We start from the raw sequence: 26,636 nt of genomic DNA on the forward strand, positions 1-26,636 counted from the left end.
ATCTATTCTTGGGCTAAATTGACACTAAATTCAGGAAGTGGCACATCTATACGCTGGATGCTCCACATGCAAATGCCAAGGGCCTAAGAAGAGTAACAACAGTAGGGACATGGGTGTGGGTCCTCACTGGCAAAAGGGCTTCAACGCCACCAGATTATACCTATGGCTACAGAGAAGTGTTGTCAGGTTTGAACAAAGATGATATCACTGTCCAATTAAGTCCATATTTATTATTTCCTCACTGGGCCATATCTGTCATAATCTATGAACCAACATTTTTAACAAATCCTCTGATAACTCCCTCATCATCTTGGAAAGAAGTGATTACATTAAATTGAGAGTGTGTGTGTGTGTGTTCGCAAGAGTGTGCACATTTGTGGATTTAATTTTTGTTTCTTAAATACTGACATTTTGAAAAAATATCAAATAGCCAGGCCAGTTCAACTAGGAACCAGAAGATCAGATTTTGATTCCTTATCAGGGCACATACCTGAGTTGGTTGGGGAATGCATCCCCAGTAGGGGTGGGCAGCCAATCGATTATTCTTTCTCATCATTGATGTCTCTATCTCTCTCTCCTTCTCTTCTCTGAAATCAATAAAAATTTATATTTAAGAAAAATAAATAAATTATGTTAAATAAAAAATAAAATAAAATATACCAAAGGGCCCTGGCTGGTGTAGCTCAGTTGGTTGAGTGGTCACCAGTTCAATTCCCTGTCAGGGCACACACCCAGTTTCAGTTTTAGCCTGGTCAGGTATTTCTCTCTCTCTCTCTCTCTCTCTCTCTCTCTCTCTCTCTCTCTCTCTCTTTCTTCTTCTTTTTCTTCTTCTTCTCTCTCTAAAAATCAATATAAACAGCTCAGTCGGTGTGGCTCAGTGGTTGAGTGTCGACATATACTGGTAATCCAAGAGGTTATGTTTCAATTCCTGGTCAGGGCACAGGAATTGAAACATAATGGGCTTGATACCCAGTAGGGGATGTGCAGGTTGTGGGCTTGATGCCCAGTAGGGGATGTGCAGGAGGCAGCTGTCAGAGATTCTCTTTCATCATTGATGTTTTTATCTCTCCCTCTTCATCCCCTCTGAATTCAATAAAAACATATATTTTAAAAATAAACACATGTTTAAAATAATAAATAATTTTAAAATAAAATATACCAAGGAGAAGAACATGGAACATCTGTAATAAAGTCAACAATAATTTAAAATAAAATAAAACATATCACAGAGGAGCATTTACGTAAGATCTTGTTGCCTAATATATGTCATCAGTTTGGCTCAAATAAGCTCTTTAAAATTCAAATATATATATAAAATCACAAAATGTGTAACCCTATTTTTGAATTTCTTTTTCTTTCCAATCTCTCTCTGTGTCTTTTTCTGTTTGAAAGAGGCCTAATCATTTTTTGACCAGTGAAAGGCCCTCTGAGGACATAGAAAGGAGGCAAGGTGACAAATGGGGAAGAGTCTTTCATTTTACATCTTTACTTAGACAACGAAATGGTGTAGAAGTCCCAGAGCTTCAGATGGTCTTCCCAGACTAATCGGTTTCTGAACTCTCAGAGGAGCAGGCTTCCAAGGGGCACCAGCCGCACCGGTGACAGTGGTCTAAATGTGTATCTTCACTATGAGTCCAAAGTAAACAAAAGTGAACATTTCCCCATCACCTTTTATCCCCTCTGTGCCCTCTTCCACCTCCACCCATCCCCCTTCACCCTGCGATCACCACACTGCTGTCCACCGCCATGAGTTCCTGAGTCTCCCCCTCCACTTTCTCCCCCCCTCCAACCCTCCTTCCACTTTCTCTCAAATAAATTTATTCTTGGGTGACTATTTAGAATCTACTGGAGCACAGGCTCCAGATCTGGTTAGTTAACTCGGAATCTCAGGGGGAGGGGGAGGTGAGCAGTATTTTAAGCTGCCCTGATAAAGCTAATGTGCAGCCAGGGTCAAGAGACTGACAAAAAGAAAATTACAATATGGTAGAATGTGTGTTAAAAGGGTCCATGGCAGCCCATAACCAAGCCCTCATCCAGGGGGACTTTCCCAGGGGAACGCTGTCTAAACAGAGACCGGGCTTTGAACAGGAGACCGCCAGCGAACAGCATTCCAGGAGAGGCGGAATAGACAAAGGGAGGCTCGGAGGCAGGAGAGAGAGTTAGCATGGGATGACGCACAGACCAAGGCAGTAACAGTGGGAAAGAAAGAGGAAAGCTGGGGCCGGAAGGTGCAGGACCCGTGAAAGGGGGGGGGGGGGGGGGGGGGCAATCTGTAAGGCACTGGAGAGCCATCGAGTGCTTTAAGCAGAGCAGTGGCACAAACCAATGTGCACTTAGGAAGATCCTGTGGAGGAGAATTGGAGGGAATAAAAGTGGATGAGGTGAGACCTCTTTGGAGAGACAATGAGGGCTGGGCCAGGCCCGGCATGGGGTGCAGAGAAGGGAAGTGCCATCGAGGAAGTAAAATCCACGCACTTGTTAGTGAATTGGAGGTGGGAGAAAGGATGAACAAGAAATTTCTGGGATTAGCCCTGACCGGTTTGGCTCAGTGGATAAAGCGTCAGCCTGCAGACTGAAGGGTCCCGGGTTCAATTCCAGTCAAGGGCACGTACCTTGGTTGTGGGCACATCCCCAGTGGGAGGTGTGCAGGAGGCAGCTGTTTGATGTTTCTTTTTCGTCGATGTTTCTAACTCGCTATCCTTCTCCCTTCCTCTCTGTAAAAATCAATAAAATCAAAGAAAATTTTCAGAGATTCGCTCCCAGAAGGGGCCTCCAGACCACCCCCTCTGGCCTCCACTTGGCAGGCTCCGAGTTAAGAAGGGAGTGAACATCCACAAGACCCCAGTGTTGAGTGGCAATGGTCCTTCATGCAGCCAGAGCAGGAGGAGGAAGGGGGAGCCCATGCTCACTTCCTCCAGGCTCAGGAACGCCAGCTCCTTCTAGATCCCCAGGAAGTCTGTTGAACTCCGGGCCTTCCAAACACCCTGCGAGTGTTGCCACCCTTCAGAGTCCTCCCTGCCTCCAGCGCTTTCCCTGTGGCTGAGGCTGAGGCGAGGCCAGACTGAGTCCCATCCCGTCTCCAGCAGTTATCAGCTCTGTGACCTCAGGAAGTCCGGTAACTTATCTTCATCAGCTTCTTCATCTGCGAAAGAAAAGCATGAAAATATCCGGCAGGAATGCAAAGGCTTTTGCTACAGCAATTCGGCAATTCGGCAATAAGACTCAAAAATGTACATGCCCTTTGACCCAGAAATTCCAGGGTAGGCTTCTGACCTAAGGAAATATTGACACATATGTGCAAACACACACACACACACACTGCAGTTTGGAAATCGCCACACTGGGCTCGCTGCAGCCCTGTAGCAATGAAAAACCCCAGCAATCCGCATAACACTTGGAAAGTTACGCAGTCCTTTGAACGAGGGAGGCCAGCCTCTCTGTCCAGGACTGGAAGGGCGCACAGCAACGAAGGTGGCCTCCTCTGGGGAGGAACGGGATGGAAGTGGCGGAGGAGGGAAGGCATGTGGCCGGTTCAGTTTTCACTCTCCACGCTTCTGTCTCAGATGTTTTTTTACTTATAATAAGACAACTTTTATCATTTCTTTCAATGTAATGATTTTGTTTCAACCTAATGCCTCCTGAACGCACACTCTATGGCTTGTCCAGTTGGGAGTGTGCCTTCCACGTTAAAGCCTACCAGTCTACTCATGTTCCCACGGCTACAAAGCTCTCCACACTGTGGCCTATTTGGCCCTTTTCCTGATCATAAATAGTGCCGCTGGGCATGGGGCCGTGAAGAAAGCCAGAGTTGCAGAAGCATCGGGATTACCCTTCCCGTCCTTCCCACCTGTTTGTCAGGAGCGGTCTGAGTCCTGCGGCTGCGGGCCAGGCTGCTTCCTCCCAGGAGGTGCCACTGAGCCAGCGCCACGGCCACCCTCTCCCCACCTCTGTCTGCTGTGACCCCCATCCGGCCCAGAGGCCCCACCAGCCTTGGGAGTGCCGCCTGGGCATCTGGCAGTAGATCCTTTGATAAAGGAGGGAGAGTCCTCAGTTCCTCTTCATTCTGGGCAAAGGTCTGTTGTTTCTCAGGACAGCAGGTTCTCTTGGCCCCACAAATGGCCATCACTATGGGGCCCGACCTCACCCACTAATGTCAGCGCCTTCGTGCCGTGGTCAGCAAACTGCGGCTCGAGAGCCACATACGGCTCTTTGGCCCCTTGAGTGTGGCTCTTCCACAAAATACCACGGCCTGCGCAAGTCTATTTTGAAACAGTGGCGTTAGAAGAAGTTTAAGTTTAAAAATTTTGACTCTCAAAAGAAATTTCAATCATACTAATGAGTTTGCCAACCACTGCCTTAGTGAAAAGGAATCTCTGCCCAGATCCCCTCCCACGTGCCTCCATAAGGCATCCGGGCCAGGGGTCTGAGGTCCGCTCTCCTTCCTGCAGAAGCTGTGGGACTTCCCTGTGGCCCAGCCTTCTGGCCCAAGAGGCAGCTCCTCCCCAAGTGTGCATGGCACGCTTACTCTGAGGACAGCTCTGCGTCTAGAGAAAAAGAGGTTTCACAGCTACTCAGAAAAGGGGCATCAGTAAAATTACTTTTTCCAGTTGGTTCTTGAATGCATACATGTACAACTTTTTTTAAATATATATATTGTATTGGTTTCAGAGAGGAAGGGAGAGGGAGAGGGAGAGAAACATCAATGATGAGAGAGAATCATCGATTGGCTACCTCCTGCTGCCAACAACTCAGGCATGTGCCCTGACCGGGAATTGAACTGCGACCTCCTGGCTCATAGGTCAATGCTCAACCACTGAGCCATGCTGGTGGGGCAAAATGTAGCTTTCTTTTCTTGTGAGCCCACACCAGCAGATGGGGTGCGGGGAGCCCATCGAAGGTAACTCAGTCTCTTCCTGCGGGAAGCAGTCTCCTCCAGCTCCATGGGCTTCATACAGCACCTCCCCACCCCTGCTGGAAGAAATGCTCCGTCTTTGTGGTTCTTTTTCTTTTCCTCCTCCCGAGGAGGGGCAAGGCCGGGGGGCTAACTTGCCTCCACCGTGCTGCATCTGCTGCTCTAACCCGGGGTCTTTTTCCTCGGCTGACTTCCGGACTTTGCAGCTTTCCTGAGATCACTTTCCTTAAATCGCTGAGTCCTCTTCACAGCGCCCATTGACCCCAGCAGTGGCGACACCCTCGACACCCTCGGCCCTGCAAGCTTATCATCCAGCCCCTCAGGCCGCTTCCATATCTCCTCCTGGGGCCCCGAGAGGTTCCTGAACACCGAGAGGAGATCAGGCTGCCTGATCTCTGTGGCAGATCTGTGTGTCTGATTGACTAGCTGCAGTCCCCAACTGCTTATGAAATATGTATCTCTGTCGGGCGGCATGATAAATGTTATGAAACAACGATGAGGCTAGGTGAGGCTCCGGGTACAAGGGGAGAGACATTAGTTCAGTGCCTAGCACGTTGTGTTAGCTATTTCTGTTAATGTCACTATGTCACCCAAGCCAACTGGAGGCCTTCCTCTGTCACCCACTGCATCCCACCCACCACAGCCTAATTTCCATGGTGACTAACTCTCAAAGTTTTCAGCCTCTTATCCCCGCTGCCACTCTGTGAGTAAGTCTACCCTTATTACCTGGGTCGCTGCAGCCATCTCCTAACTAACCCCCCTGCACTCATCAATCCATGGATAACGCGGTAGCAGCAAGCACGTACGTAGCCTTCACTCTGTGCTGTTCTAAGCATGCAGCCATAGGCAGTGCTTACTATTGCTGTCAGCACCATTTTACAGACGAGGACGCCGAGGCACAGAGGGGCTGCGTGCAGGCCACCCCCTGCTGTCCCTCTCCGCCTCCTTCTCTGTTCCTCCAAACCTCACTTCTGTGGAAATTTGTAACATCATAGTTTCAATTCCTTACTCCTGTCACCGAAAATCGTGAAACCGTGCAGTTCTGTCTTGGTCATCTTGGACTGTTTAGCAAAGCACCAGGGGCACTTGCTTCTTGCTGTTCTGGAGGCTGGGGCATCCAGGGGCCAGCAGGTCCAGCTCTGGGTGAGGGCCCACTTTCTGGCTTGTAGACAGGCGCCTTCTCATTATGCCCACATGGTCTTTCGTGAGTGTGTGTGTGTGTGTGTGTGTGTGTGTGTGTGTGTAGGCATGGGCGTGGGAAGAGAGAGATCTCTTCCTGTTCTTATAAGGACACTAACTATATGAGAGCTCCAGCCACCATCTAATGACATCACATTGGGAGTTAGGGCTTCAACAGGTGCTCTTCAGAGACACAAACATTCAGTTCATATCAAGCACCCTAGGCCCTTGTGTCCACAGCAGAAAGTGGAACTGATTTACTTCCTCTCAGGGTTGTCCTCGGAGCCCAACAACCTACCGTGTTTCCCAGAAAATAAGACATCCTCCGAAAATAAGATCCAGCTCATGTAAAGATAAGACATCCCCTGAAAATAAGAGCTAGAGCAACTTTGGGAGAAAAAAATTAATATAAGACACTGTCTTATTTTTGGGGAAACAGGGTAGTAGCAGTTGTGGTTATTGAGATAGAACAAGTAACACATGTAAGATCGGCCCTGGTTGGAGTGTCTTCCCGTCCACCGAAGGTCACTGCTTCAATTCCTGGTCAGAGCACACGCCCAGGTTGCTGGTTTGATCCCAGTTGGGGTGTGTATTGGAAGCAACCCATTGATGTTTCTCTCTCTCTCTCTCTCTCTCTCTCTCTCTCTCTCTTTCTCTCTCTCTCTTCCTCCTTTCTCTCTAAAAACATATCCCCCAGTGAGGATTAAAAGAACATTTTTCTTAAAAAAAAACATGTACCAAGCCTGCCACACAGTAAAGATCCAATAGTCGGCTATGGTTACTAGTGGCATTACACATTCCTAAAGATTCAGCTCAGTGTCCTCAGCCTTGTGAATCAGTCTCACCACCACCAAATCCGGTGCAGACTCATGCTGCTGTACCCATCACCTGTCACACATCTATTTATTTATGTGACAGTTTTCCATTACAGACCGTCCGTCCCAGGCCAAGAGGTCTGGTACTCAGAGCCCGACAGGCTCCCCAGAAACACTTGTTGAATAAATACATGAGCCGTGGAAGAATGGGCCATGTCAGGTGAAGCTCAGACTCCCAGGTGAGTGCTCCCTGGTTTACTCAACCGGTTACAATAGTCATTGTTAGGTGCTCAGGGGGCAAGAATTCATCTCTCTGCACCAGTTCACAGAGGGCTGGGAGTCACAGTTCCTGTTCTGCACCAAACTCAGAGCCTGAGCTGTCATCTGACTTACATGTTGGTGGGTAATATAAGCTGAATTGTGATCCCCACAAAAAAAAAAAAAAAAAAAAAAAAAAAAAAAAAAAATCCATGTGTTAAAGTCCTAACTCTATACCTCAAATGTAACTGTATTTAGAGACAAGGCCTTGAAAGAGGTGATTAAGTTCGAATGAAGCCATTGGGATGGGGCCATACTCAGTCTGATTGCTGTCCTTGTAAGAAGAGGACACTAGGCCACAGGGAGACATCTGGGAGGTGGGCACATAGAGGGACAGCATGTGAGGGCGGAGCAACAAGGCGGCCATCTGCCAGCCACGGGGGGAGAGAGGCCTCTGAAGAAACCACACCTGCCAACACCTTGGTTTTGGACTTCTAACCTCCAGCCTGGGAGGAAACAAATGTCTGTCGTCTCTGGTATTCTGCTATGCAACCCGAGCTGAATAATAATACCCAGGGCAAGGCCCAGTCCTGCCACTTCCATAGCTGGAAGCCCCCCTTAAACTTCCTGGCACGCCTTCACCATTCAGTTCCAAATATCACCTGATCTTTTTTTTATTTTTTAATATTTTTATTGATTTCAGAGAGAAAGGGAAGAAGGAGAAAGAGAGATAAAAACATCAATGATGAGAGAGAATCATTGATCAGCTACCTCCTGCATGCCCCCCACTGGGGATGGAGCCCACAACCCGGGCACGTGCCCCTGACCGGAATCGAACCTGGGACCCTTCAGTCCACAGGGACTCTATTCACTGAGCCAAACCAGCTAGGGCCAAATATCATCTGATCTTAATTTCAGGGTCATTTTCCTGCACCCTCATCACTACATCCTTCCAAACAACCCTGTCCTTTAACATTGCCAGAAACCTCTTTTGAAACTTTAGTTGGCATGAAGCTCAGGAGCATTTGCTGGGTGACATGGGATGATGACAATAGAACAATACTGAGACTGGCTCAGAAATCATGACAGAGGAGAATTAGCATAGCGCAGGGCAATTATAACAATAAACCCAAGGCGTGGGCTTGCATAACACGTCTACAAAATGCTTTCAGATGCTTTATCTCACTGATCCTCATGGCAGCTCAGTCATTATCCCTGCTTCCTAGATGAGGAAGTCAAAGCTCAGAGAAATGAAGTGCCGCTCAGGGCCCAGGGCTGCAGGTAGGAGTGTCAGCACATGGCACCAGGTCCCCTGGCCACATGTGCCACCCAGGGTGATTCATTACTATGGCTACACTTTCATTACAAAAGGGGGTTTCCCCCAAGAGCACACGGTTAGCACCACAGTCCTTCCTGGAAATGCAGGAATAGTAAGGAAAACCCTTTCTTTTTCTACTCGGCTGTTGTAAATTAATACTTTCTCCCCAGTGAACTGCCGATTGTCTTCCATAAGGTTTAATTGGAGGGAAGCCTAGAAATTTGGCTCTAAGCCAGAGAGCAACATATTGTATAAAAGAGACAGAAAAGAATATGAATACTGAAATGAGCAGAGTAACTAAAAAGAACATGGCAATTTTGCCTGTTCTTTAAGGAGGAGGATTAAAAAGGAAATGTAGTAATGCAGAATGAGCCATTTAATTTCATGCAAATGAAATAGAAGTCAGTAGTGAATGAAAATGGGTAAAGACTGCAGAAACGAAAGTAGAAACAGAACATACTGCACAGACACTTGCTCGGGTTTTGTTTGTTTGTTTTCGCTCGTTTGCAGCATTGTTGGTAGAGGGCCCTTCTGCAGACCCAGGCAAGAGAGGCTGGCTGGCGCTGTGGAGGCCCTCCTTCCACACACAAGCTCCATGCAGGCCCTGGGCACACACTCCCTCTGCTCTGTATCTTGGGAGCTAATGCCAGAGAGGCCTGTGGGCCGCCCCACTGCCTGCACAAACAGTAACATGCTCCTGTGTTTCGGAATGGTTGGAGGGATGAACGCACTTAGCTGGATGCTTTTGTCACTCAAACCTTTTCTCTCATAGATTCTTGCACAACCAGGACCCCCAATAATACCAAGTGCCCATGTTCTTGCTGGGTTTTATCAAATGCTTTTTCCGCATCTTTTTTTAATATATATATTTTTAATTGATTTTTTTATAGCGAGAAGAGAGAGGAATAGAGCTAGAAACATCCATCAGCTGCCTTGTGCACACCCCCCACAGGGGATGTGCACGCAACCAAGGTACATGTCCTTGACCGGAATCAGACCTGGGACCCTTCAGTCCACAGGCCAACGCTCTATCCACTGAGCCAAACCAGTTAGGGCTGCTTTTTCCACATCTTATTGATATGATCATGTGGTTTTTATCCTTCAGTTTGTTTATGTGGTATATCACGTTTATTGATTTGTGGATTTTGTACCAACCTTGCATCCCCAGAATAAATCCCACTCCATCATGGCATATGATCTTTTTAATGTATTGCTGTATCTGGTTTACTAATATTTTGTTGAGGATTTTAGCACCTATGTTCATCAGGGATATTGACCTGTGATTTTCTTTCTTTGTAGTGTCTTTATCTAGTTTTGGAGTTAGGATCATGCTGGCCTTGTAAAATGAGCTTAAGAGTTTTCCTCCTTCTTGAATATTTTGGAATAGTTTGACAAGGATACATGTTAGTTCTTCTTTGAATGTTTGCTAAAATTCACCTGTGATGCCATCCAGGACTTTTATCTGTTCGGAGGTTTTTTGGTGTGGTTTTTTTCAATATTTTTTTATTGATTTCAGATAAATGAAAGGATAGGAAAAGAGAGAGAGAGAAACTCCAGCCAGGTAGTATTTTTATTATTGCTTCAGTTTCCCTAGTTGATATCTGTCTATTCAGATTTTCTGATTCTTCCTGATAGAATTATGGAAGATTGTATGTTTTTTAGGGATTTATTCATTTCGTCCAGATTGTCCAATTTGTATGTAGTTGTTCTAATATTTTCTTAAAATCATTTGTATTCAGGCTGGCGTGGCTCAGTGGTTGAACACAACCTATGAACTGGGAGGTCACAGTTTGATTCCTGGTTGGGGCACATGCCCCAGGTTTCAGGCTCAATCCCCAGTGTGGGGTGTGCAAGAGGCAACCAATCAATGATTCTCTCTCGTCATTGCTGTTTTTTTCTCCCTCTCCCTCTCGCTTCTTCTCTGAAATCAATAAAAATATATTTTTTAAAATCATTTGTATTTCTTTGGTGTCAGTTGTTACTTCTCTTCCATTTCTGATTTCATTTATTCAGATTCTCTTCTTTCTTGATGAGTCTGGTTAAAAGTTTGTCAATCTTTTTTCTTTTCTTTTTTTCTTTTTTTTTCTTTTTTATTTTTTCTTCTTTTTTTTGCCTTTGATCATATTTTTATTCAAAATTAGCTGTCCAAAGTAAAGTGACTTGACCGTTCTGGAATAAATAATTTAAGTTTATGCCACGGGCTTCTTTTCCTCTGTGGTGGGTTTCTTTTCTGTGGGCTTCTTCTCAGCTGCTGGTTCCTTGGTAGCTGCAGCCTTTCTCCCCACCAAAGGCTTCTTCTGCTTCTTAGGGCCCACAGCCTTCTTTCCTTTCTTCCCACCACAGGCTTCTCATCTGACTTGGCTTCTAGCACGGCTGCTGCTTTGTCCATCCGAAGCCTGTGGTTCTTGGCCTGACGAAGAATGGTGTTCTGGCGCATGGTCTTTGCATATGGGTTCAGATTCAACATGATTCTCAGGTTTTTCAGTGGATTCTTCCTCAGGACTCTGTGGTGAATCTTCTCGCATGGTGCATGCAGGGCTCTTTGGAACTCCGGGCTTTTCCAGATTCTGCTCAGGTCCGTACTGAGCATCCTGTGCATGGGAAGGCTGTAGTTACTCTTGAGGGAGGCAGCTCTACGCGAAGGGCCATACAGCTCATCTCATTTGCGGAAAGCACCTTCAGTCCAAATGCAGAAGGCCCACATGCCCTCCAGGTGCGAGTTTCAGAATGTTCAGTTTGCTTACGTTAAGCAGAGTAATTCCAGGATGTTTCTGAAGGCTTTGATGATACCGTTATCCTCGTTATAGATGATACAAGGCCCCCTGTGCTGGATACGGCATCAGTTTCTCATTCTGCCCTTGCCAGCCCTCATTCGCTGAGGGGCATAGACCTTTTTTATATCGTCCCAGGCCTTAAATTTCTTAAGAAGCAAAACAGCCTCCTTGGTGTTCTCGTAGCCTTCAACTTGATCTTTAACCACCAAAGGATGTTCAGGAACTTCTTCAATACGGTGACCTTTAGACATGACCAGTGCTGGGAAGGCTGAGGCGGCGAGGGCAGAGCAGATGGCATATCGGTGCTGTGTTGTGTGCACTCTGCGGTGCCAACGGTGCCAGGTTTTGGTTGGTGCAAACATGCTGTCCCCACGACACATATTTCCAAAAGCACCCTGGCCAGAACAATGAGTTCCACCACCTGGAATTCTGGGAATTCGAGCCACAGCTCTGCCAGTACCCCAGGACTCAGCACTGGTTTGATGACCTGCCAATTCACTGACAGCATAGGGCTGTCTATTGTTTTTGTGCAAGTTGGTGTGAACGAAGTTCACAATATCTGGTCGAATGGGAGCCTTGAACACAGCAGGCAAAGTGACATTTTTGCAGATGTTTCCCCCTTTTCAGAGTACACAGATATCAGTGGACGAGCACACGCCATGGCGGAGAGAGGAGAGGGCCACGCTCCTCTCTAAAGTTTGTCAATCTTGTTTATCTTTTCAAACCTCTTGGTTTCATTAATCTTTTGTATTGTTTCTTTTTGTTACTCTCATTTGTTTCTGGTCTGATCTTTATTATTTCCTTTCTTCTGCTCACTTTGGGCTTTGCTCTTCTTTCTCTAGTTCATTTAAGTCTGATTATTTAAGATTTTTCATGTTTCTTGAGGAGAACCTATAATGCTATGAATTTCCCTCTTAGGACTGCTTTCACTGTGTTCCATAGATTGTGGGTTGTTTGTGTTCTCATGTTCATTTGTTTCAAGGTATTTTTTTTCTTCCTTGATTTTATTGTTAACCCATTCATTGTTTAGTAACATGTCATTTGGCCTCCATGTCTTTGTGTGTGTTTCAGTTTTCTTCTAGTGACCATGATAGTTTCAGAGAAAATGCTTGGTATGATTTCAGTTTTCTTTTGTTCCATGAGCACTTAAAAGGAATGTATAGTCTGCCCCTGTGGGGTGGGGTGTCATTTAAGGCTGTTGTTTCCTTGTTGGTTTCTGTCTGGAAGATCTATCCATTGATGTCAATGGAGTGTTAAAATTCCCAATTATGGCTGTGTTACTATCAATCTCTCCCTTTATGTCCATCAAGATTTGTTTTACATATTGAGGTATTCCTATGTTGGGTGCATACATGTTTACAAAGGTTATATCCTCTTGTTGGACATTATGTAGTGTCCTTCTTTGTCTCTTACTATAGCCTTCATTTCAAAGTCTATTTTGTCAGATATAAGTATTGCTACCCCAGCTATTTTGTCTTTTCGATTTGCATAAAATATTTTTTTCTATCCCTTTACATTTATTTAGTCTGTGTATATCTTTCATTCTGAGGTGAGTCTCTTGTAGACAGCACATATATGGCTTTTGTTTTCTTGTCTATTCAGCTATCCTAAGTCTTTTTATTAGAGCAATTAAGCCATTTACATTTAAAGTGATTATTGATAGATACTTATTTCTTGCTATTTTATTTTATTTTTAATTATGTTTCTTGGTTCTTCTTCTTCTTAAAGAAGGCCCTTTAACATTTTTTATAATAATGGTTTGGTGGTCCTTTGGCTTTTTTATTCTCCGGAAAGCTCTTTATTAGTATTTCTCCTTCAGTTTTAAATGATAACCTTACTGGTAGAGTAGTCTTGGCTGTAGTTCCGTGCATTTCATCATTTTGAATATTTCATGCCAATCCCTTCGGGCTGAAATGTTTCTGTTGACGAGTCATCTGACCGTCTAATGCACATGTGTCAAACACAAGGCCCTCGGGCCAAATCCGTCCCGCCAGGCCTTGGAATGTGGCCCGCACCGCGCTGTCATCACTGCACTCCGCTGCGATTCCATCACAATGACAGTTTATGACTGTTCAGTAAACCATTCGGCCCGCGATTTAGGCTGGATTTTAGATTTTGGCCCCTTCTCTGATTGAGTTCGACACCCCTAGAATGGGCACTCTCTTTTAGGTAACTGTCTTTCTCTTGTCACTTTTAAGATTCTCTGTCTTTAACCTTTGTGGTTTTAATTATGATGTGTCTTGGTGTGGGCCTCTTTGGGTTCATCTTGTTTGCTTCCTGGACTTGAATGTCTTTTTCCTACACAAGATTAGGGAATTTTTTGGTCATTATTTCTTCAAATAGGTTCTAGATCCCTTACTCTCTTTCTGGTACCCTATGATGCTGATGTTATTACTCTTTATGTTGTCCCAAAGTGCCTTAAAGTATCCCCTTTTTTTAATTCTTTTTTAATTTTTGCTTCCCTGAATGGGTGATTTTTTTATACCTTGTCTCCCAAATCACTGATTCAATCCTCTGCTTCATGAAGCCTACTATTTATTCCTCCCAGTGTATTTTTTATTTCAGATATTGATTTTTCATTTCTAACTGGTTCTTTTTTATGGTTTCTATGTCCTTTTTCATGCTGTTGAGCATCCTTATAATCATTTATTTGAATTCTATAACTGATATATTGTTTGCCTCCATTTCATTTAGCTCTTTTTTTTCTTTTCTTTTCTTTTTTCTTTTCTTTTAAGGTTTCTCCTATTCTTTCACTTGGGGCCTGTTTCTCTGTCTCCCCATTGGCTACCTCTTTGTGCTTGTATCTGTGTGTTATATAGATGTGTTATGACTCCCCATCTTGTTAGGGTGGTCTTATACAGTAGACCTGTGGGTCTGGTGGTGCAATCTCATTGATCACCTGAGCTGGGTGCTTCAGGAATGTCCCTTGTGTGGGTTATGTGGGCCCACCTGCTGTTACTGAGTCCTGATTGCTATTGGCCTGGCTGACTGTGAGGCTCAACTGTGAGCACTGCATGTGAGCTGCTGCGCAGATGCTGACCACATGGAGCAGAATTCAGTTTTGCCTCAGCAGGGTCTGGTGCCTGCTGAGATTCTCTCCTGTATATGTTGCTTGTGAACCTTATTGGTTCCTGCTCTGATGTTGTCTGAGCTGGCCACTGGGTGTGTTGATGCTGGGCCTCTTGGTGCAGGTTACTCTGGTGCAGGCCAATGTCAGATACTGCCTGTGACTGGCCCTGGGCAACATATTTGGAGCTACAAGTGATCCACAGTATGTGACTGCCTCTGCTGGGCCTGGGTGCATGTGGGAAGGGCCACGTCATGCACCAAGGTGAGCTTTTACCGGAGCCCAGGGGCAGGTCAGCAAAAGTCCTCAGGCACCCTGATAAAATCTGCCTCTTCCTGCCTCTGTCTGCTGGCTTCCTGCTAGGCTCAGTCACTGAAAGAGCCTCTGGCAGTATTCAAGTTGCATGAGGTAACTTCTCAGTGAGTCACTAGGTAGGGGTGCATGGTGTTCACCAGATTGATATAGGTTCAGACTCAGTGCTGGTGTGGGTCTGAAGCCACTCGCAAATACCCCCAGTTATACCAAGCCTAGCTGTCACCCACTGGGTGCTTGCACATCTTTGAGTTGGGGTTGGGTCTCAGGAGTTCCTCAGGGTGAGACCAGCAGAGTTTATCAGGATCAAAAAGACCTGATAACATTTAGCCATGTGAAGGGAGTGTCCAGTGCTAGCCAGGCATGTGGAGGGAAAATGACCCCTGTCCTAGAGCCACACAACGCTGTCCCAGATTATGCCCCAGGGAGACCGAGCTCAGCAGGGTTTGGCTTCCAGGTAAAGGAAGTGTGGGGCCAGAAGGTCTTCCATGAGGGGGAAGCGCCAGTCAGGTTTTGGGAAGGTGGGAGTATGGCCCCCACCAGAGAGCCACACAATTCAGTCTGTTCCAAATTTTGTCCTGACCTCAGCAGGATGGAGCCACTAGCAGTCAGGTGGGGGGGGGGGGGGGGTGTTTGCGGGGGGGACGGGGCAGGTAGAAGAGACACTGGAGCCCAAAGGATGTGACTAGCAGATCTCCTGTGAAGAGGAAGCACCAGTCAAGTTCACAGGAAAGTGGGGGGAATGGTCTCCACCCCAAAGCCACACAACTCAGTCACTGACAAGCCTATGTCTGCCCAGACCTCTAAAATCTGACCAAGGCAGCTAATTCGACAGCAGGGCATTAAGCTCTGCAGAGTGGGGTAAGAGGGAGACCCAAGGGTGGGGCTATTGCCTTCCCTCAGACTGATGCCACAGGAAGGGGAATATTCTACCCAAGAAAGATGGCATCTGCTGTATGGGAGAAGAACTCAGCACAGGGATTCTTGTGGATGATTCTTCAGCTCTCTCCCCAGAGCCATAAACCCTAGACTCTCTTCACATGGCTCTAGTCCTCTCTGCCTTCCCTCCGCAGGAGCCCAGGGTTAGTAGCTGCAAATGAGACTTTGTGCACTGGCCCTTTAAGAGGGTGCCTGGCGCCCTGATCAGACTAGCTCCCTTGACTGAGTGAGCATCATCCCATGCACTGAAGGATCATGGTTTGATTCCTGGTCACAGCACATGTTCAGGTTGCTGTTTTGATCTCCAGTTGGGGCACATGTGGGAGGCAATGAATGGATGTTTCTCTCTTGCACTGATGTTTCTCTCTCCCTTCCTCTCTCTCTAAAATGAATATTAAAACTGTAAGAGAGCTCCTGTCTATCATCAATAAATCAATGAACAAATGTTGGCAAGGAGTTAAAAAAAAAAAAAAAAAAGGAACCCTGTGTACTGTTGGAGGGACTGCACATTGGTGCAGCCACTGTGGAAAACATTATGGAGTTACCTCAAAAAAATTACAAATAGGACTGACTTATGACCCAGAGATTCCAGTTCTGGGAATATACCCAAAGAATCCTAAAACACTAATTCAAAAGAATATATGCATCTCTATATTCATTGCAGCATTATTTATAATAGCCATGATTTGGAAGCAGCCCAGGTGCCCATCAATAGATGAGTGGGTAAAAAAAAAAAAGCTGTGGTACATTTGCACAACAGAATATTACTCGGCTTAAAAAAGAATGAAATCTTACCCTTTTTGACAACATGGATGGAGAGCATTATGCTAAGTGAAATAAGCCAATCAGAGAAAAATAAATACCATATGTGTAATCTAATGAACAAAATAAACTAACAAACAAAATAGATAGACTCTTACTGGTAGATATAGAGAACAGACTGACAACTGTCAGAGGGAAGGGAGTTGTGGGACTGGCAAAAGGTGAAAGAATTAAGAGGGATAAAATCTCATTGACACTGACACAGTATAGTGATTACCAGAGGGCAAGGAGAATGGGGGGTGGTAGAAGAGGGTAAAGGGGGACAAACGTGATGGAAGGAGACTTGACCTGGGTGGTGAACACACATATACAGATGCTGTATTAGAGTTGTACACCTGAAACCTATATCATTTTATTAACCAATGTCACCCCACTAAATTCAATACAAAATAAATAAAAATTTTTAAAGAGAAAAATTGTGTAATCAAATGTTGTACACTTTAAATACAATTACATTTTATTTTTAATTGTTTAGATCATTACTATCTAAACATGTTTTATGGAAATGTTGATAACATAATTAGTAATAATGCTTAAGTGAAAACAAGAAAATAATTTGTAAAATACAGTTCTAATTGTTTACAAATCATGTGTATCTTTATTTTGTCATTCTTTCATACATTCCCAGCCCATCAATAGAACACCTAAACCTGCATAATACTTACCAAATACAGTCATCTGTGATATTTTGTCCACTTTCACTTATTCAAATACCATTTTTTCACATTTTTTAAATGCATTATGAATTATATTTGTTACACAGGAGACTAGAACATGTTTAACAGTATGCTAGCTGGTTTTATGATATTAAATATTTAGACTTACAGTGGTATGTGAGTCTCCGTTGGTACTCTTGTCCTGGGCCCTGCAAACCCAGGAGGATAAAATTTAGGAGGAAGAGTTTGTAGTAGCACACTGAATGTAGATCAATACGGCATGGATTAAATAACATATGATACCTCTGTATAATAGAATCATATGCAGCCTTTAATAAGGAAAAGCCAACTGGCTTGAAGCCAAATGGCTAAGTTTCAAATCCTGTCTCTTCTACTTACTAGATGTGTGACCTTAGTTATTTAATCTTCTGTGCCTCAATATCTTCATCTGTAAATAGGAAAGTACTATTGATAGTACTTTGCTCATAAGACTGCTGTGACATTAAAGAATTAATACGTGTAAGGTGCTTAGAACAGTGGTGGACATGTAATAATTGTAATAATTTATTTATTACCCTGGGGGGAGGGGGGCAGTATTATTATGTTCATTATTTACACTGACATGATACAATCTTCAAGATATAGTAAGAAAAAAAGTACAGTGCAGAGTGTAATAATATGCTATCATTGTAAAAATGAACTTTTAAAATCTATTACAATAAAAGTATAATATGCAAATCGACCAAACAGCCGAACAACAAAACAACCATCTGGACAACCTTCCAGATGAAGCAGAAGCTGCGAAGCCTATTCTTGCATGAATTTCATGCATTGGGCTTTATATATATATATATTTGTATCTCATATATGCTTTCACACACATGTACTTAAAAGACAAGAAATTGGTAAAAATTGCCAGGGAGAGAATGGCAGATAAAGACTTGGAAGTAGGAGAGAGATTTTTCACTGTATGTGCCAGTTACTCTGCTTAGAAAATCACCCCAGAACACTTAGTGGCTTAAAACAACAATCATGTATAAGATTCATGGTTTCTGTGGGCTGAGAAATCTGACAGAGCACCAGAGAAACAGCTCATCCGCTCCATGATGCCTGTTGTCTTGACTCCCTCATTGCTCTTGCTTCATTTTTAAGTTGATTTTTAAGTTGATTTTCCAGGTCTGTGCCCCCACCAGGCTGTATGATCCTTTAAAACAGGAACCACAGCTTATTCATCTCTGTATCCCTAACAGGGCATAGCATGGGCACTCAGAAAAATCTTAGTAAAGGACTGAAGAATGAAGATTACCTGTCCTACCTGGCTGGTGTGACCCAGGTTGCAGGCTCAGTCCCCAGTAGGGCGTGTGCAGGAGGCAGCTGACCAGTGATTTTATCTCTTCCTCTCCCTTGCTCTCTCTGAAATCAATAAAAAATATATATATTTTAAAAAGAATACATGATCTCATTTTCCCTAGAATCTTTTTTGTCATTCATTTCCTAATCCCAGGTACGCCCCCACCTCTTCATCAACCAAGAGCATGCCACAGAGATTGAAATTGTAAAACCCTAGAAACAAAGCTTTACTTGTTTTTAGGTGGACTTATCTTGTATCAGAGTGACTTTGCAAATAATTTTATCAACTTAGAGCACTGGTCCTACAGACTGAATGTCTGTGTCCCCCAGATTCATGTGCTGAGATCCTGACCCTGAAGGAGATGATATTAGGAGGTTGGACCTTTGGGAGGTGACTAGGTCATATGGATGGAGGCCTCAGGAATGGGATCGGTACCTTATAAAAGGACCCCAGAGAGCTCCCAGCCCTTCCGCCAGGTGAGGAGATGGCCGTCTATGAACCAGGAAGCAGGCCCTCCCCAGGCAGCTTACCTTGGACATCCCAGCTCCTGGAGCCAGGAGAACTACAATTCTGTTTACAATCCACTTTGTCTACAGCAGTGGTCGGCAAACTCATTAGTCAACAGAGCCAAATATCAACAGTACAACCACTGAAATTTCTTTGGAGAGCCACATTTTTTAAACTTAAACTATATAGGTAGGTACATTGTTATTAACTTAATTAGGGTACTCCTTCAATCGCACTATATGTGCACGCCCGCAAGTGGTATTCTGTGGAAGAGCCACACTCAAGGGGCCAAAGAGCCGCATGTGGCTCGAGAGCCACGGTTTGCCGATCACTGGTCTACAGCATTCTGTTATAGTAGCCCAAACGGACTAAGGCAACTAGAGTAGACAATACAGGATTGAAGCACATTGCCAAGTGAGGTTTAGAGAGCAGTCTTCGCACACAGATAAGGGGCAGGCAAAGTTCAAGACCTCAGTACTTCCTGTTACAAGAGGGGGAAATATTCATTTGAAAAAAATACTCCATTAACATTTAAATGAAAGAAAAGCACAGAATGTGACTCCCCTGACCAAAGACACAAGTAGTAGTATCTCAATGGTGAACACCAAAATCCCACTGAGGACAGAATTCTCTCTCTGGGGAACCAGCTCCATGGCTTATAGTAGGAAGGAAAGCCTGAAAAACCTGTTGTCAGCAGGCACCAGGGGAGCAAAAACAAAACAAAACAACAACAGAAACACAAGTGCATTGTTCTGCTGGAGAGAAAGAGGGAGTTGGTAATTCTCAAAGGAAAGAATGAAGTGAGGAAGGAGAGGATCAAAACAGGAAGGGAGGAGGTAGTGAGGTAGTGTGTGTATGGGGCATCCTAGAAGCACAGACAGGAGATCACTCAAGGTACTACAAGGGTTTTTAGGATCAAGGATGTACCATTAAAAACATAAGTTTTTCCACCCTGGCCAGTGTAGCTCATTGGTTGGGCATCATCTCTCATGCACTGAAAGGTTGCTAGTTTGATTCCCAGTCAGGGCACATGCCCGGATTGTGGGCTGTCTCCAGTAGGGAGAGTGCAGGACAATCAATGTTTCACTCTCACATGAATGTCTCTCTCTCTCTCTCTCTCTCTCTCTCTCTCTCTCTCTCTCTCTCTCTCAAAATCTATTTTAAAAAATTATATATAGGTTTTCCCCTCCTTAATCCACAAGCCTTTGGTAAAAGTGTGCTGCACATACCAGCTTTACATTTTTACATTGACAATTGCTTTGAAGGAAAAAAGTCAAGAACAAGGGCTATCTATGTTTGGATATGCATTAATATGGAGACAAAAAAAACAGAAATAATCATAACAGAATATTGCTGAAAATTCAGAGAAACCCATGGGACTGCATCAAATAGGAGTTGTAATCATTCTTATTTAGATCTTCTTCAGACCCCAGAACACGTATGGGTTACACATAAAGTTTCAGAAACATCTGACTTGTGGCAGCAAAAGGTGAATTTAGAAGTTAAAGGTATGATTTCTGAATACAGATGCAAAGTCCCTCCAGCAGTGTTTGAACTGTTGGCCATAACCACTTAGTGGTTCATGAAAGCAAATTGGAAAGGCACAATCAGTGTTTTTGTTGCTTTTGTTTTCATGGATTTTTAGAGAGAAAGGAAGGGAGAAATGTCGCTGAGAAACGACATCAACATCAATCCTCCCGCACACCCCTGCCGGGACCAAGCCCACAGCCCAGGCATGTGCCCCTTCCCCCACCAGAATCAAACAGCGACCTCTCCGTGCATGGGCCAACGCTCAACCACTGAGCCACACAAGCCGGATACAGTGTTTTCAATGAAATAATAAAATGGAAAGGAATGATTCAACACCGCTAGTCATTAGGAAAATGAACTTTAAACCTTGATGAGATATAACCCCATGTCTGTTATAACAGCTAAAATTAAAAATAATGATAACACCAAATATTGGTAAAGATGCTAAGAAACCGGATCTCTTACACATTGCTGGTGGGAATGTAAAATGGCACAGCCACTCTGAAAACCTGTATGGCAGTTATTTATAAAACAAACATAAACTTACCATATGACCCAGCAATCGCTCTCCTGGACATTTATCCCAGAGAAATAAAAATGTATGTCCACAGACACTAAAAAAATGTGTATATTCATAGAAGCATTATTTTTAACAACTAAAAGCCAGAAATAGTCTAAATGACCTTCTATAGATGGTACATTCATACCATGGAAATACTCGGAAATTAAAATTGATACATTCATCAATTTGAACAGAGGTCAAGGACATTATGCTGAATGGGAAAAACCAACTTTATTTATTTTTAATATATATTTTTATTGATTTCAGAGAGAGAGAGAGAAATAGGAACATTAATGATGGGAGGGAATCATTGATCAGCTGCTTCCTGCACGCCCTACACTAGGGATTGAGCCCACAACCCGGGTAAGTGCCCTGACTGGGAATTGAACCATGACCTCCTGGTTCATAGGTCAATGCTCAACCACTGAGCCATGCCGGCCGGGCAGAAATCCCACGTTTAGACAAAATTTTAGGGATAGAGAACAGAATAGTGGTTGCCAGGCTTCTAGGTTAGGGTGAGATGAGAATCTAAAGGGGTAGCATGTGACATTTTCTTTGTGGTGATGGAATAGGTCTGTATCTGGACTGTGGTGGGTGTACAACTTTGTACAAGTGATAAACTTGCCTAGGATAACACACACACGCGAGCACACACACACACACACACACACACACGTGCATATGGTAATTGGTGAAATCTGGAAATAGTTTATGGATTGCACCAACGTCCGTCTCCTGGCTTTGACACTGCAGTGTAGTTATGTAAAATGTCACCATTTAGTACACAGGGGACCTGAGTGTACTTTCTTTGCAACTTAAGAGTCCATAATTATTTCCAAAAAGATGTTTTAAAAATGAAAATGAATAGAACAAAGAAGCTTAGAGTACATCTCTCAGAGTAAGAGCATTGTTCTGGCGAAACTTTTGTTTCATTTGTGTACCCGCCTGTAAGCACTAGGTCACAATGTGGAATGTATTTCATGCACTTCAGGGGGAGGGGTGGTTGTCAAGGTCAAAAACATTTGAAAAACACTGATTTATAGCAAGCTGGGAGAGTCCCATCATCTCTCTCTTCCATATCCAGAACACTACCAGATACCGTGTGGACATTCCATAAACGTTTATTGACCGAGTCTATGTGTGATTATGAAAGATATTTAGGAACAATCCCCAAGTGGGACCTGAGACCCTGGCACCACTAAGTAATGATTTTTCCATTTCATAGTGTCACATAATGTGCGCTATCTAATAAAACATCCCAAAAGCTTAGTGACTCAATGATGATTTTGCTCCTGAATCTGCAATGTGGCCAGGGACAGCTGTGTGTCTGCTCCACGCAGCATGAGCTGGGGGGAGTGACGCTTCTGAGGCCCACCTGCTTGCACGGTTAGTGGCTGATGCTGGTTGTCAGCTCAGACCTCAGCGGAGGCTGTGGCTGGAAGGCCTACAAGTGGTCTTTCCATGTAGGTGCTTGGCTTCCTCAGAGCGTGGACGCACCCAGAGAAAGAGAGAGAGTCAGGTAGAGCCCTGTAACCTTTTAGGACCTACCTCATCAGCAAAAAGCATAGCTTCTGGCCAAAACCAATTTGGCTCAGTGGATAGAGCATAGGCCTGTGGACTGAGAGGTCTCAGGTTCGATTCCGGTCAAGGGCATGTACCTTGGTTGTGGACACATCTCCAGCTGATCGATGTTTCTTTCTCATCAATGTTTCTAACTATCTCCCTTCCTCTCCGTAAAAATAAATAAATAAATTAAATATATTAAATTTAAAAAAAAAAAGGCATAGCTTCTGCCCTAACTAGTTTGACTCAGTGGATAGAGCGTCGGCCTGTGGACTGAAAGGTCCCAGGTTCGATTCTGGTCAAGGGCATGTACCTTGGTTGCAGGCACATATCCAGTAGGGAGTGTGCAGGAGGCAGCTAATGGATGTTTCTCTCTCATCAATGTTTCTAACTCTCTATCCCTCTCCCTTTCTCTCTGTAAAAAAAATCAATAAAAATATATATTTTTTAAAAGCATAGCTTCTGTCACATTGAATTCACTAGAAGAAAGTTATGATGGACAGTCTGTAATCCAGAAATGGTGGGAGATAAGAAAAAAGAAAGAAAAAGAAATGACGTAAGAAGTGTCAAAGAACATTTGAAAAACACTAATAAATTGAGACTGATTGTTATTATCAGTGGTTGAAGCTAGTAACTTGACCATTGTTCTTTTTGGTATTATTGAGCTATCGCTGACATATAACATTCTACTTGTTTCAGGTGTACAACTTATTGATTCGGTGCTTGTATATGAGGGAAACTGTTCACCACAATAAGTCTAGTTAAACATGCATCACCACACACAGTTACAAAGTGTCTTTTCTGTTCCATGACCATTGTTCCGAAGCAGCAAACGCTAAAGAAGCTGCCTGCCTGCTTTCTTAGAGATGGGCCACAGAGCTGCCCTGAGTGAGAATAAAATGTTTGCAAGTGCACTTAAAGCTCCTTTGGGAATCCGGCATGCTCGTTATGGTTGAAATGAGTGCCTCCATAGCTGTATTCAGAAGAAATAGACTCCTGTTTCCCCAATATAAGAAAGCTGGAGTGGGAGTTCAAATGAGAACAATTGAATATTTCCACACTCAAGCAAAGGTGGTGCGTGGGAAGGTAACACCTAAGTAATGTTTGGCCTGGCATCTGAAAAGGAACCAAGTGCCAGCGAGACCCTCCACAGAGACAATGTCTCTGGCTGTCTGGCTAGTTTCCTGCTCACACATTTGGCAGATCCTTCAAGAGTATATCACAGAGACTGCTCCCAGGCCATCCAAGCCCGCTTTCTCCTACTCCGGGGTGCACAGCTCGACTACATTTCCCAGCATCACCTGCAGTTAGGGGAGACCATGTGGCTGAGTCCTAGCCTGAGAAATGAGGGCAGAAGTAATGGAGACTAGTTCCAGGCCTGGAGCATAAAAACTCAGTGAAGCCCTCTCTCTTGTCTTCTTTTCCCATCCACTGGCTGGATGGAGTAAATTTCCAGGACCTACGGGAGGGCAGATGACAAGAGAGAATAAAGTGTGAGTGTGACCTTCTAACAGTGCTTCCACTTAGGACTGTTCTTGTTCTCATTTAAGCTTTGTACCAAAGCTATTTTACAGATGAAGAAACTAAGGTGCAAGAGAAGACTTGCCATAGACCACAGTTTGTACACCAAACACATAAGCCTAAATTTATTTCCTTCTGCTCCAAGCACCTGGAGGGAGCGAGGAAAAGCAGATAACACCAGGAAGGGACCAGACAGAATTCAGGATGTTCCCACCAAATGCCACTTTAAAAGAGCTTGTCAATACCCCTTGTCACTTGAAAAAAAGGGAAAGTTCAGGACGAATAAAACAATGGCCAGCTTCACCCCCTGGGCTGTAAATTCATGGAATTTTGCACCAAAAGATGTTGCAAGGGCTGAAAATACAACTTTTCTAAGAACGATTTGAATAATTGCCTTACACCACTCCGAAAATGGGTTAACAGGAAAAACAAAGGCTGTTGTAGAGTTATCTTCAAGGTTAAATGCAAGGAGGAAAACCGCACCCTCAGACACGGTGTTCCCAGCAGCCCCAGGAGGTACACCGCGAGCCAGCGAGCCCCGGGGACAGCCAGCTCCCACGGCTGCCCTTCGGCGCTTGCAACAAGCGTGTGAGGAGCCCTGGCCGCCACCCTGCAGGCGCCACCCTGGGGGGAGGGGGGCAGAAAGAGAGGACGAGACCATCCCCGGCCCCAATCTGAGCAAAGGGCAGTGCAGCATTGTCTGTCTGGCCCCCATCCCCAGCCTCTTCATCTCTGGGACCCGCTGCTCGGGTTCCTTCAGCGGGAGAGCACGCAGAGGCTCGGCCTCTCGGAAGAGCGAGAGAGAAAGGGCGGAGGAGGTTTTGGAGGGGCAAAGGCAAGAGCCGTGGGGCTGCACCGGGGTGGGGTGGGGTGGTGTCTCCTGCAAGCAGGAAATGCGGCAGAGCGCTCGAGCACGTCTGCACACCCGCTACACACACACACACACACACACACACACACACTACCCATCCCCGCCGCCCCCCAACCCCCATCCCCGTTCTGCAGCAAATCTCCCCAGAGGCCGTGCAGCCCCCAAAGAACCGAGGACCCAGCGGCCACCCTGGCGGCACCCGCGGCCTCCACGGCTGGGGTGCGGGTTCGAGGTGCACGGGGCGCGCGGGGCTGGAGGCGCGGGGGCCGCGGGGCCCGGAAGAGCCGCGCCCAGCCCGGCCGGCGGCCCGCGGAGGGCGCGGCGGGAAGCGGAGCGCCGCCCCCGCTGCGGCGGCCGGGGGGCGGGGCGGCGCGGGGTATAAAACGGCGCGGGGCGGGCGCCGCTCTTTTGTCTCTTTGCTGCTGCGGCGCGACCGGGAGCCGGGGACCCCGTCTGCGAGCGAGCGAAGGCCGAGGTGAGCGCCGCGCGGAGCGGGGACCCTCCGGGGTGGGGTCGGAGCCCGGCGCCTGGCCCTGTGCCACCGCCCGGACACCCTTCCCCGACGGGACTCCCGCCGGCCACGCCCTGGGCTGCGGGGAGGGTGCGGGGCGCCGGGTCCGGGCCGCGGGGCTGCGGGGCGCGCACGGCCGGGGCGCCACGTCGGGAGGCGCGGACCGGGGGAGCGCCGAGGGCGGCCCCGGCCCCGTCCAGCCCGGGCTGACCCACCCCTGCTCGCCCACCAGGATCTTTTCGAGAAAATGGCAGACAAGCCAGACATGGGGGAAGTCGCCAGCTTCGATAAGGCCAAGCTGAAGAAGACGGAGACGCAGGAGAAGAACACCCTGCCGACCAAAGAGAGTGAGTGCTGCGCGCCTCTCCCCGCGGGCGCCCCTCCCCGGCGGCCCCGGCCCCGCTCAGCTAACAAAGCGCTGTCCCGTCCCCCCACCCCAGCCCCTTCCCAACCCCGCGCCTCGTGGTCCTCGCCCTCCCCGGGTTTGGGGGGGTTTGCAAGCTGCCCGTCCGCAGCCCCTAGAGCCCGCTCTCTGCTCCCCACAGCCATTGAGCAGGAGAAGCGGAGTGAGATGTCCTAAGAACCCGAGGATTCCCGCCCCCGCCATCTCGGGGACCCCCTTGCGATGTGGAGAAAAGGCCACCAGCAAGGACACACGAGCCACAAACTGCACTGTGAACCCGGACACGCCGCGCCCATGCCATCGACCTGTGTGCGGGTCCCCCAGGGGACCCCCTCTCCCCCCACATCGGACTGCCAAATCCTCCGGTTTGCCCTGGGATGTTGTAGAACCTTGTTTGTATGATGAGTGAAATAAAACACACCTCGTGGCACGGCTGGCTGGTCTGAGTCTGGGCTGGGTGCGCGTGGGCAGAGGGAGCCGCGGTTCCTGCCGCCCGCGGGGAGGTGTTCGCAGGCGGGCTGCTTGGGTGGGGGGACCACTTTTTAATGTTCGCCACACCTGTTTCTCCATACGATTTGATGAGTATGACCTGGTCAGCTTTTGTTTCTACTGCAATCCGTGTAAAATTGGGCTCCACTTGATCATTCCTGGAAGCTGTTTTGGAAAGTGCTCTTCAGAAGAGCAAGGGTTTGCTTTTTTTGGTTGGTTTTTATTGTTTATAAAGGATTACAGATAGTACATATGTCTCCTTTTTCCCCCCTATTG

At 46.0% G+C, this 26,636-nt stretch overlaps 1 protein-coding gene and 1 pseudogene across 1 annotated transcript; one reads left to right on the plus strand and one right to left on the minus strand.

Moving 5' to 3' along the window:
* Nucleotides 1-10,628: 10,628 nt before the first annotated feature.
* On the minus strand, nt 10,629-11,946 carry LOC118717601 (annotated as a pseudogene).
* Nucleotides 11,947-25,288: 13,342 nt separating this feature from the next.
* On the plus strand, nt 25,289-26,301 carry TMSB10 (thymosin beta 10). The gene is made up of 3 exons (XM_036435862.2): nt 25,289-25,432; nt 25,701-25,815; nt 26,014-26,301. The coding sequence occupies exons 2-3, from the start codon at nt 25,716-25,718 to the stop codon at nt 26,046-26,048; spliced, it is 135 nt and encodes a 44-aa protein (XP_036291755.1). The 5' UTR covers nt 25,289-25,432; nt 25,701-25,715; the 3' UTR covers nt 26,049-26,301.
* Nucleotides 26,302-26,636: the final 335 nt, after the last annotated feature.

Source organism: Pipistrellus kuhlii, unplaced genomic scaffold (assembly GCF_014108245.1).
Source record: "Pipistrellus kuhlii isolate mPipKuh1 unplaced genomic scaffold, mPipKuh1.p scaffold_m20_p_13, whole genome shotgun sequence".
NCBI classification, from domain to species: Eukaryota; Metazoa; Chordata; class Mammalia; order Chiroptera; family Vespertilionidae; genus Pipistrellus; species Pipistrellus kuhlii.

What these genes read in the sequence shown, in the direction of transcription:
- TMSB10 (XM_036435862.2), top strand. Translation starts at nt 25,716, where the DNA reads ATGGCAGACAAGCCAGACATGGGGGAAGTCGCCAGCTTCGATAAGGCC. An exon ending in CACCCTGCCGACCAAAGAGA is followed by an intron (nt 25,816 to 26,013) that starts GTGAGTGCTGCG and finishes TGCTCCCCACAG; the next exon opens with CCATTGAGCAGGAGAAGCGG.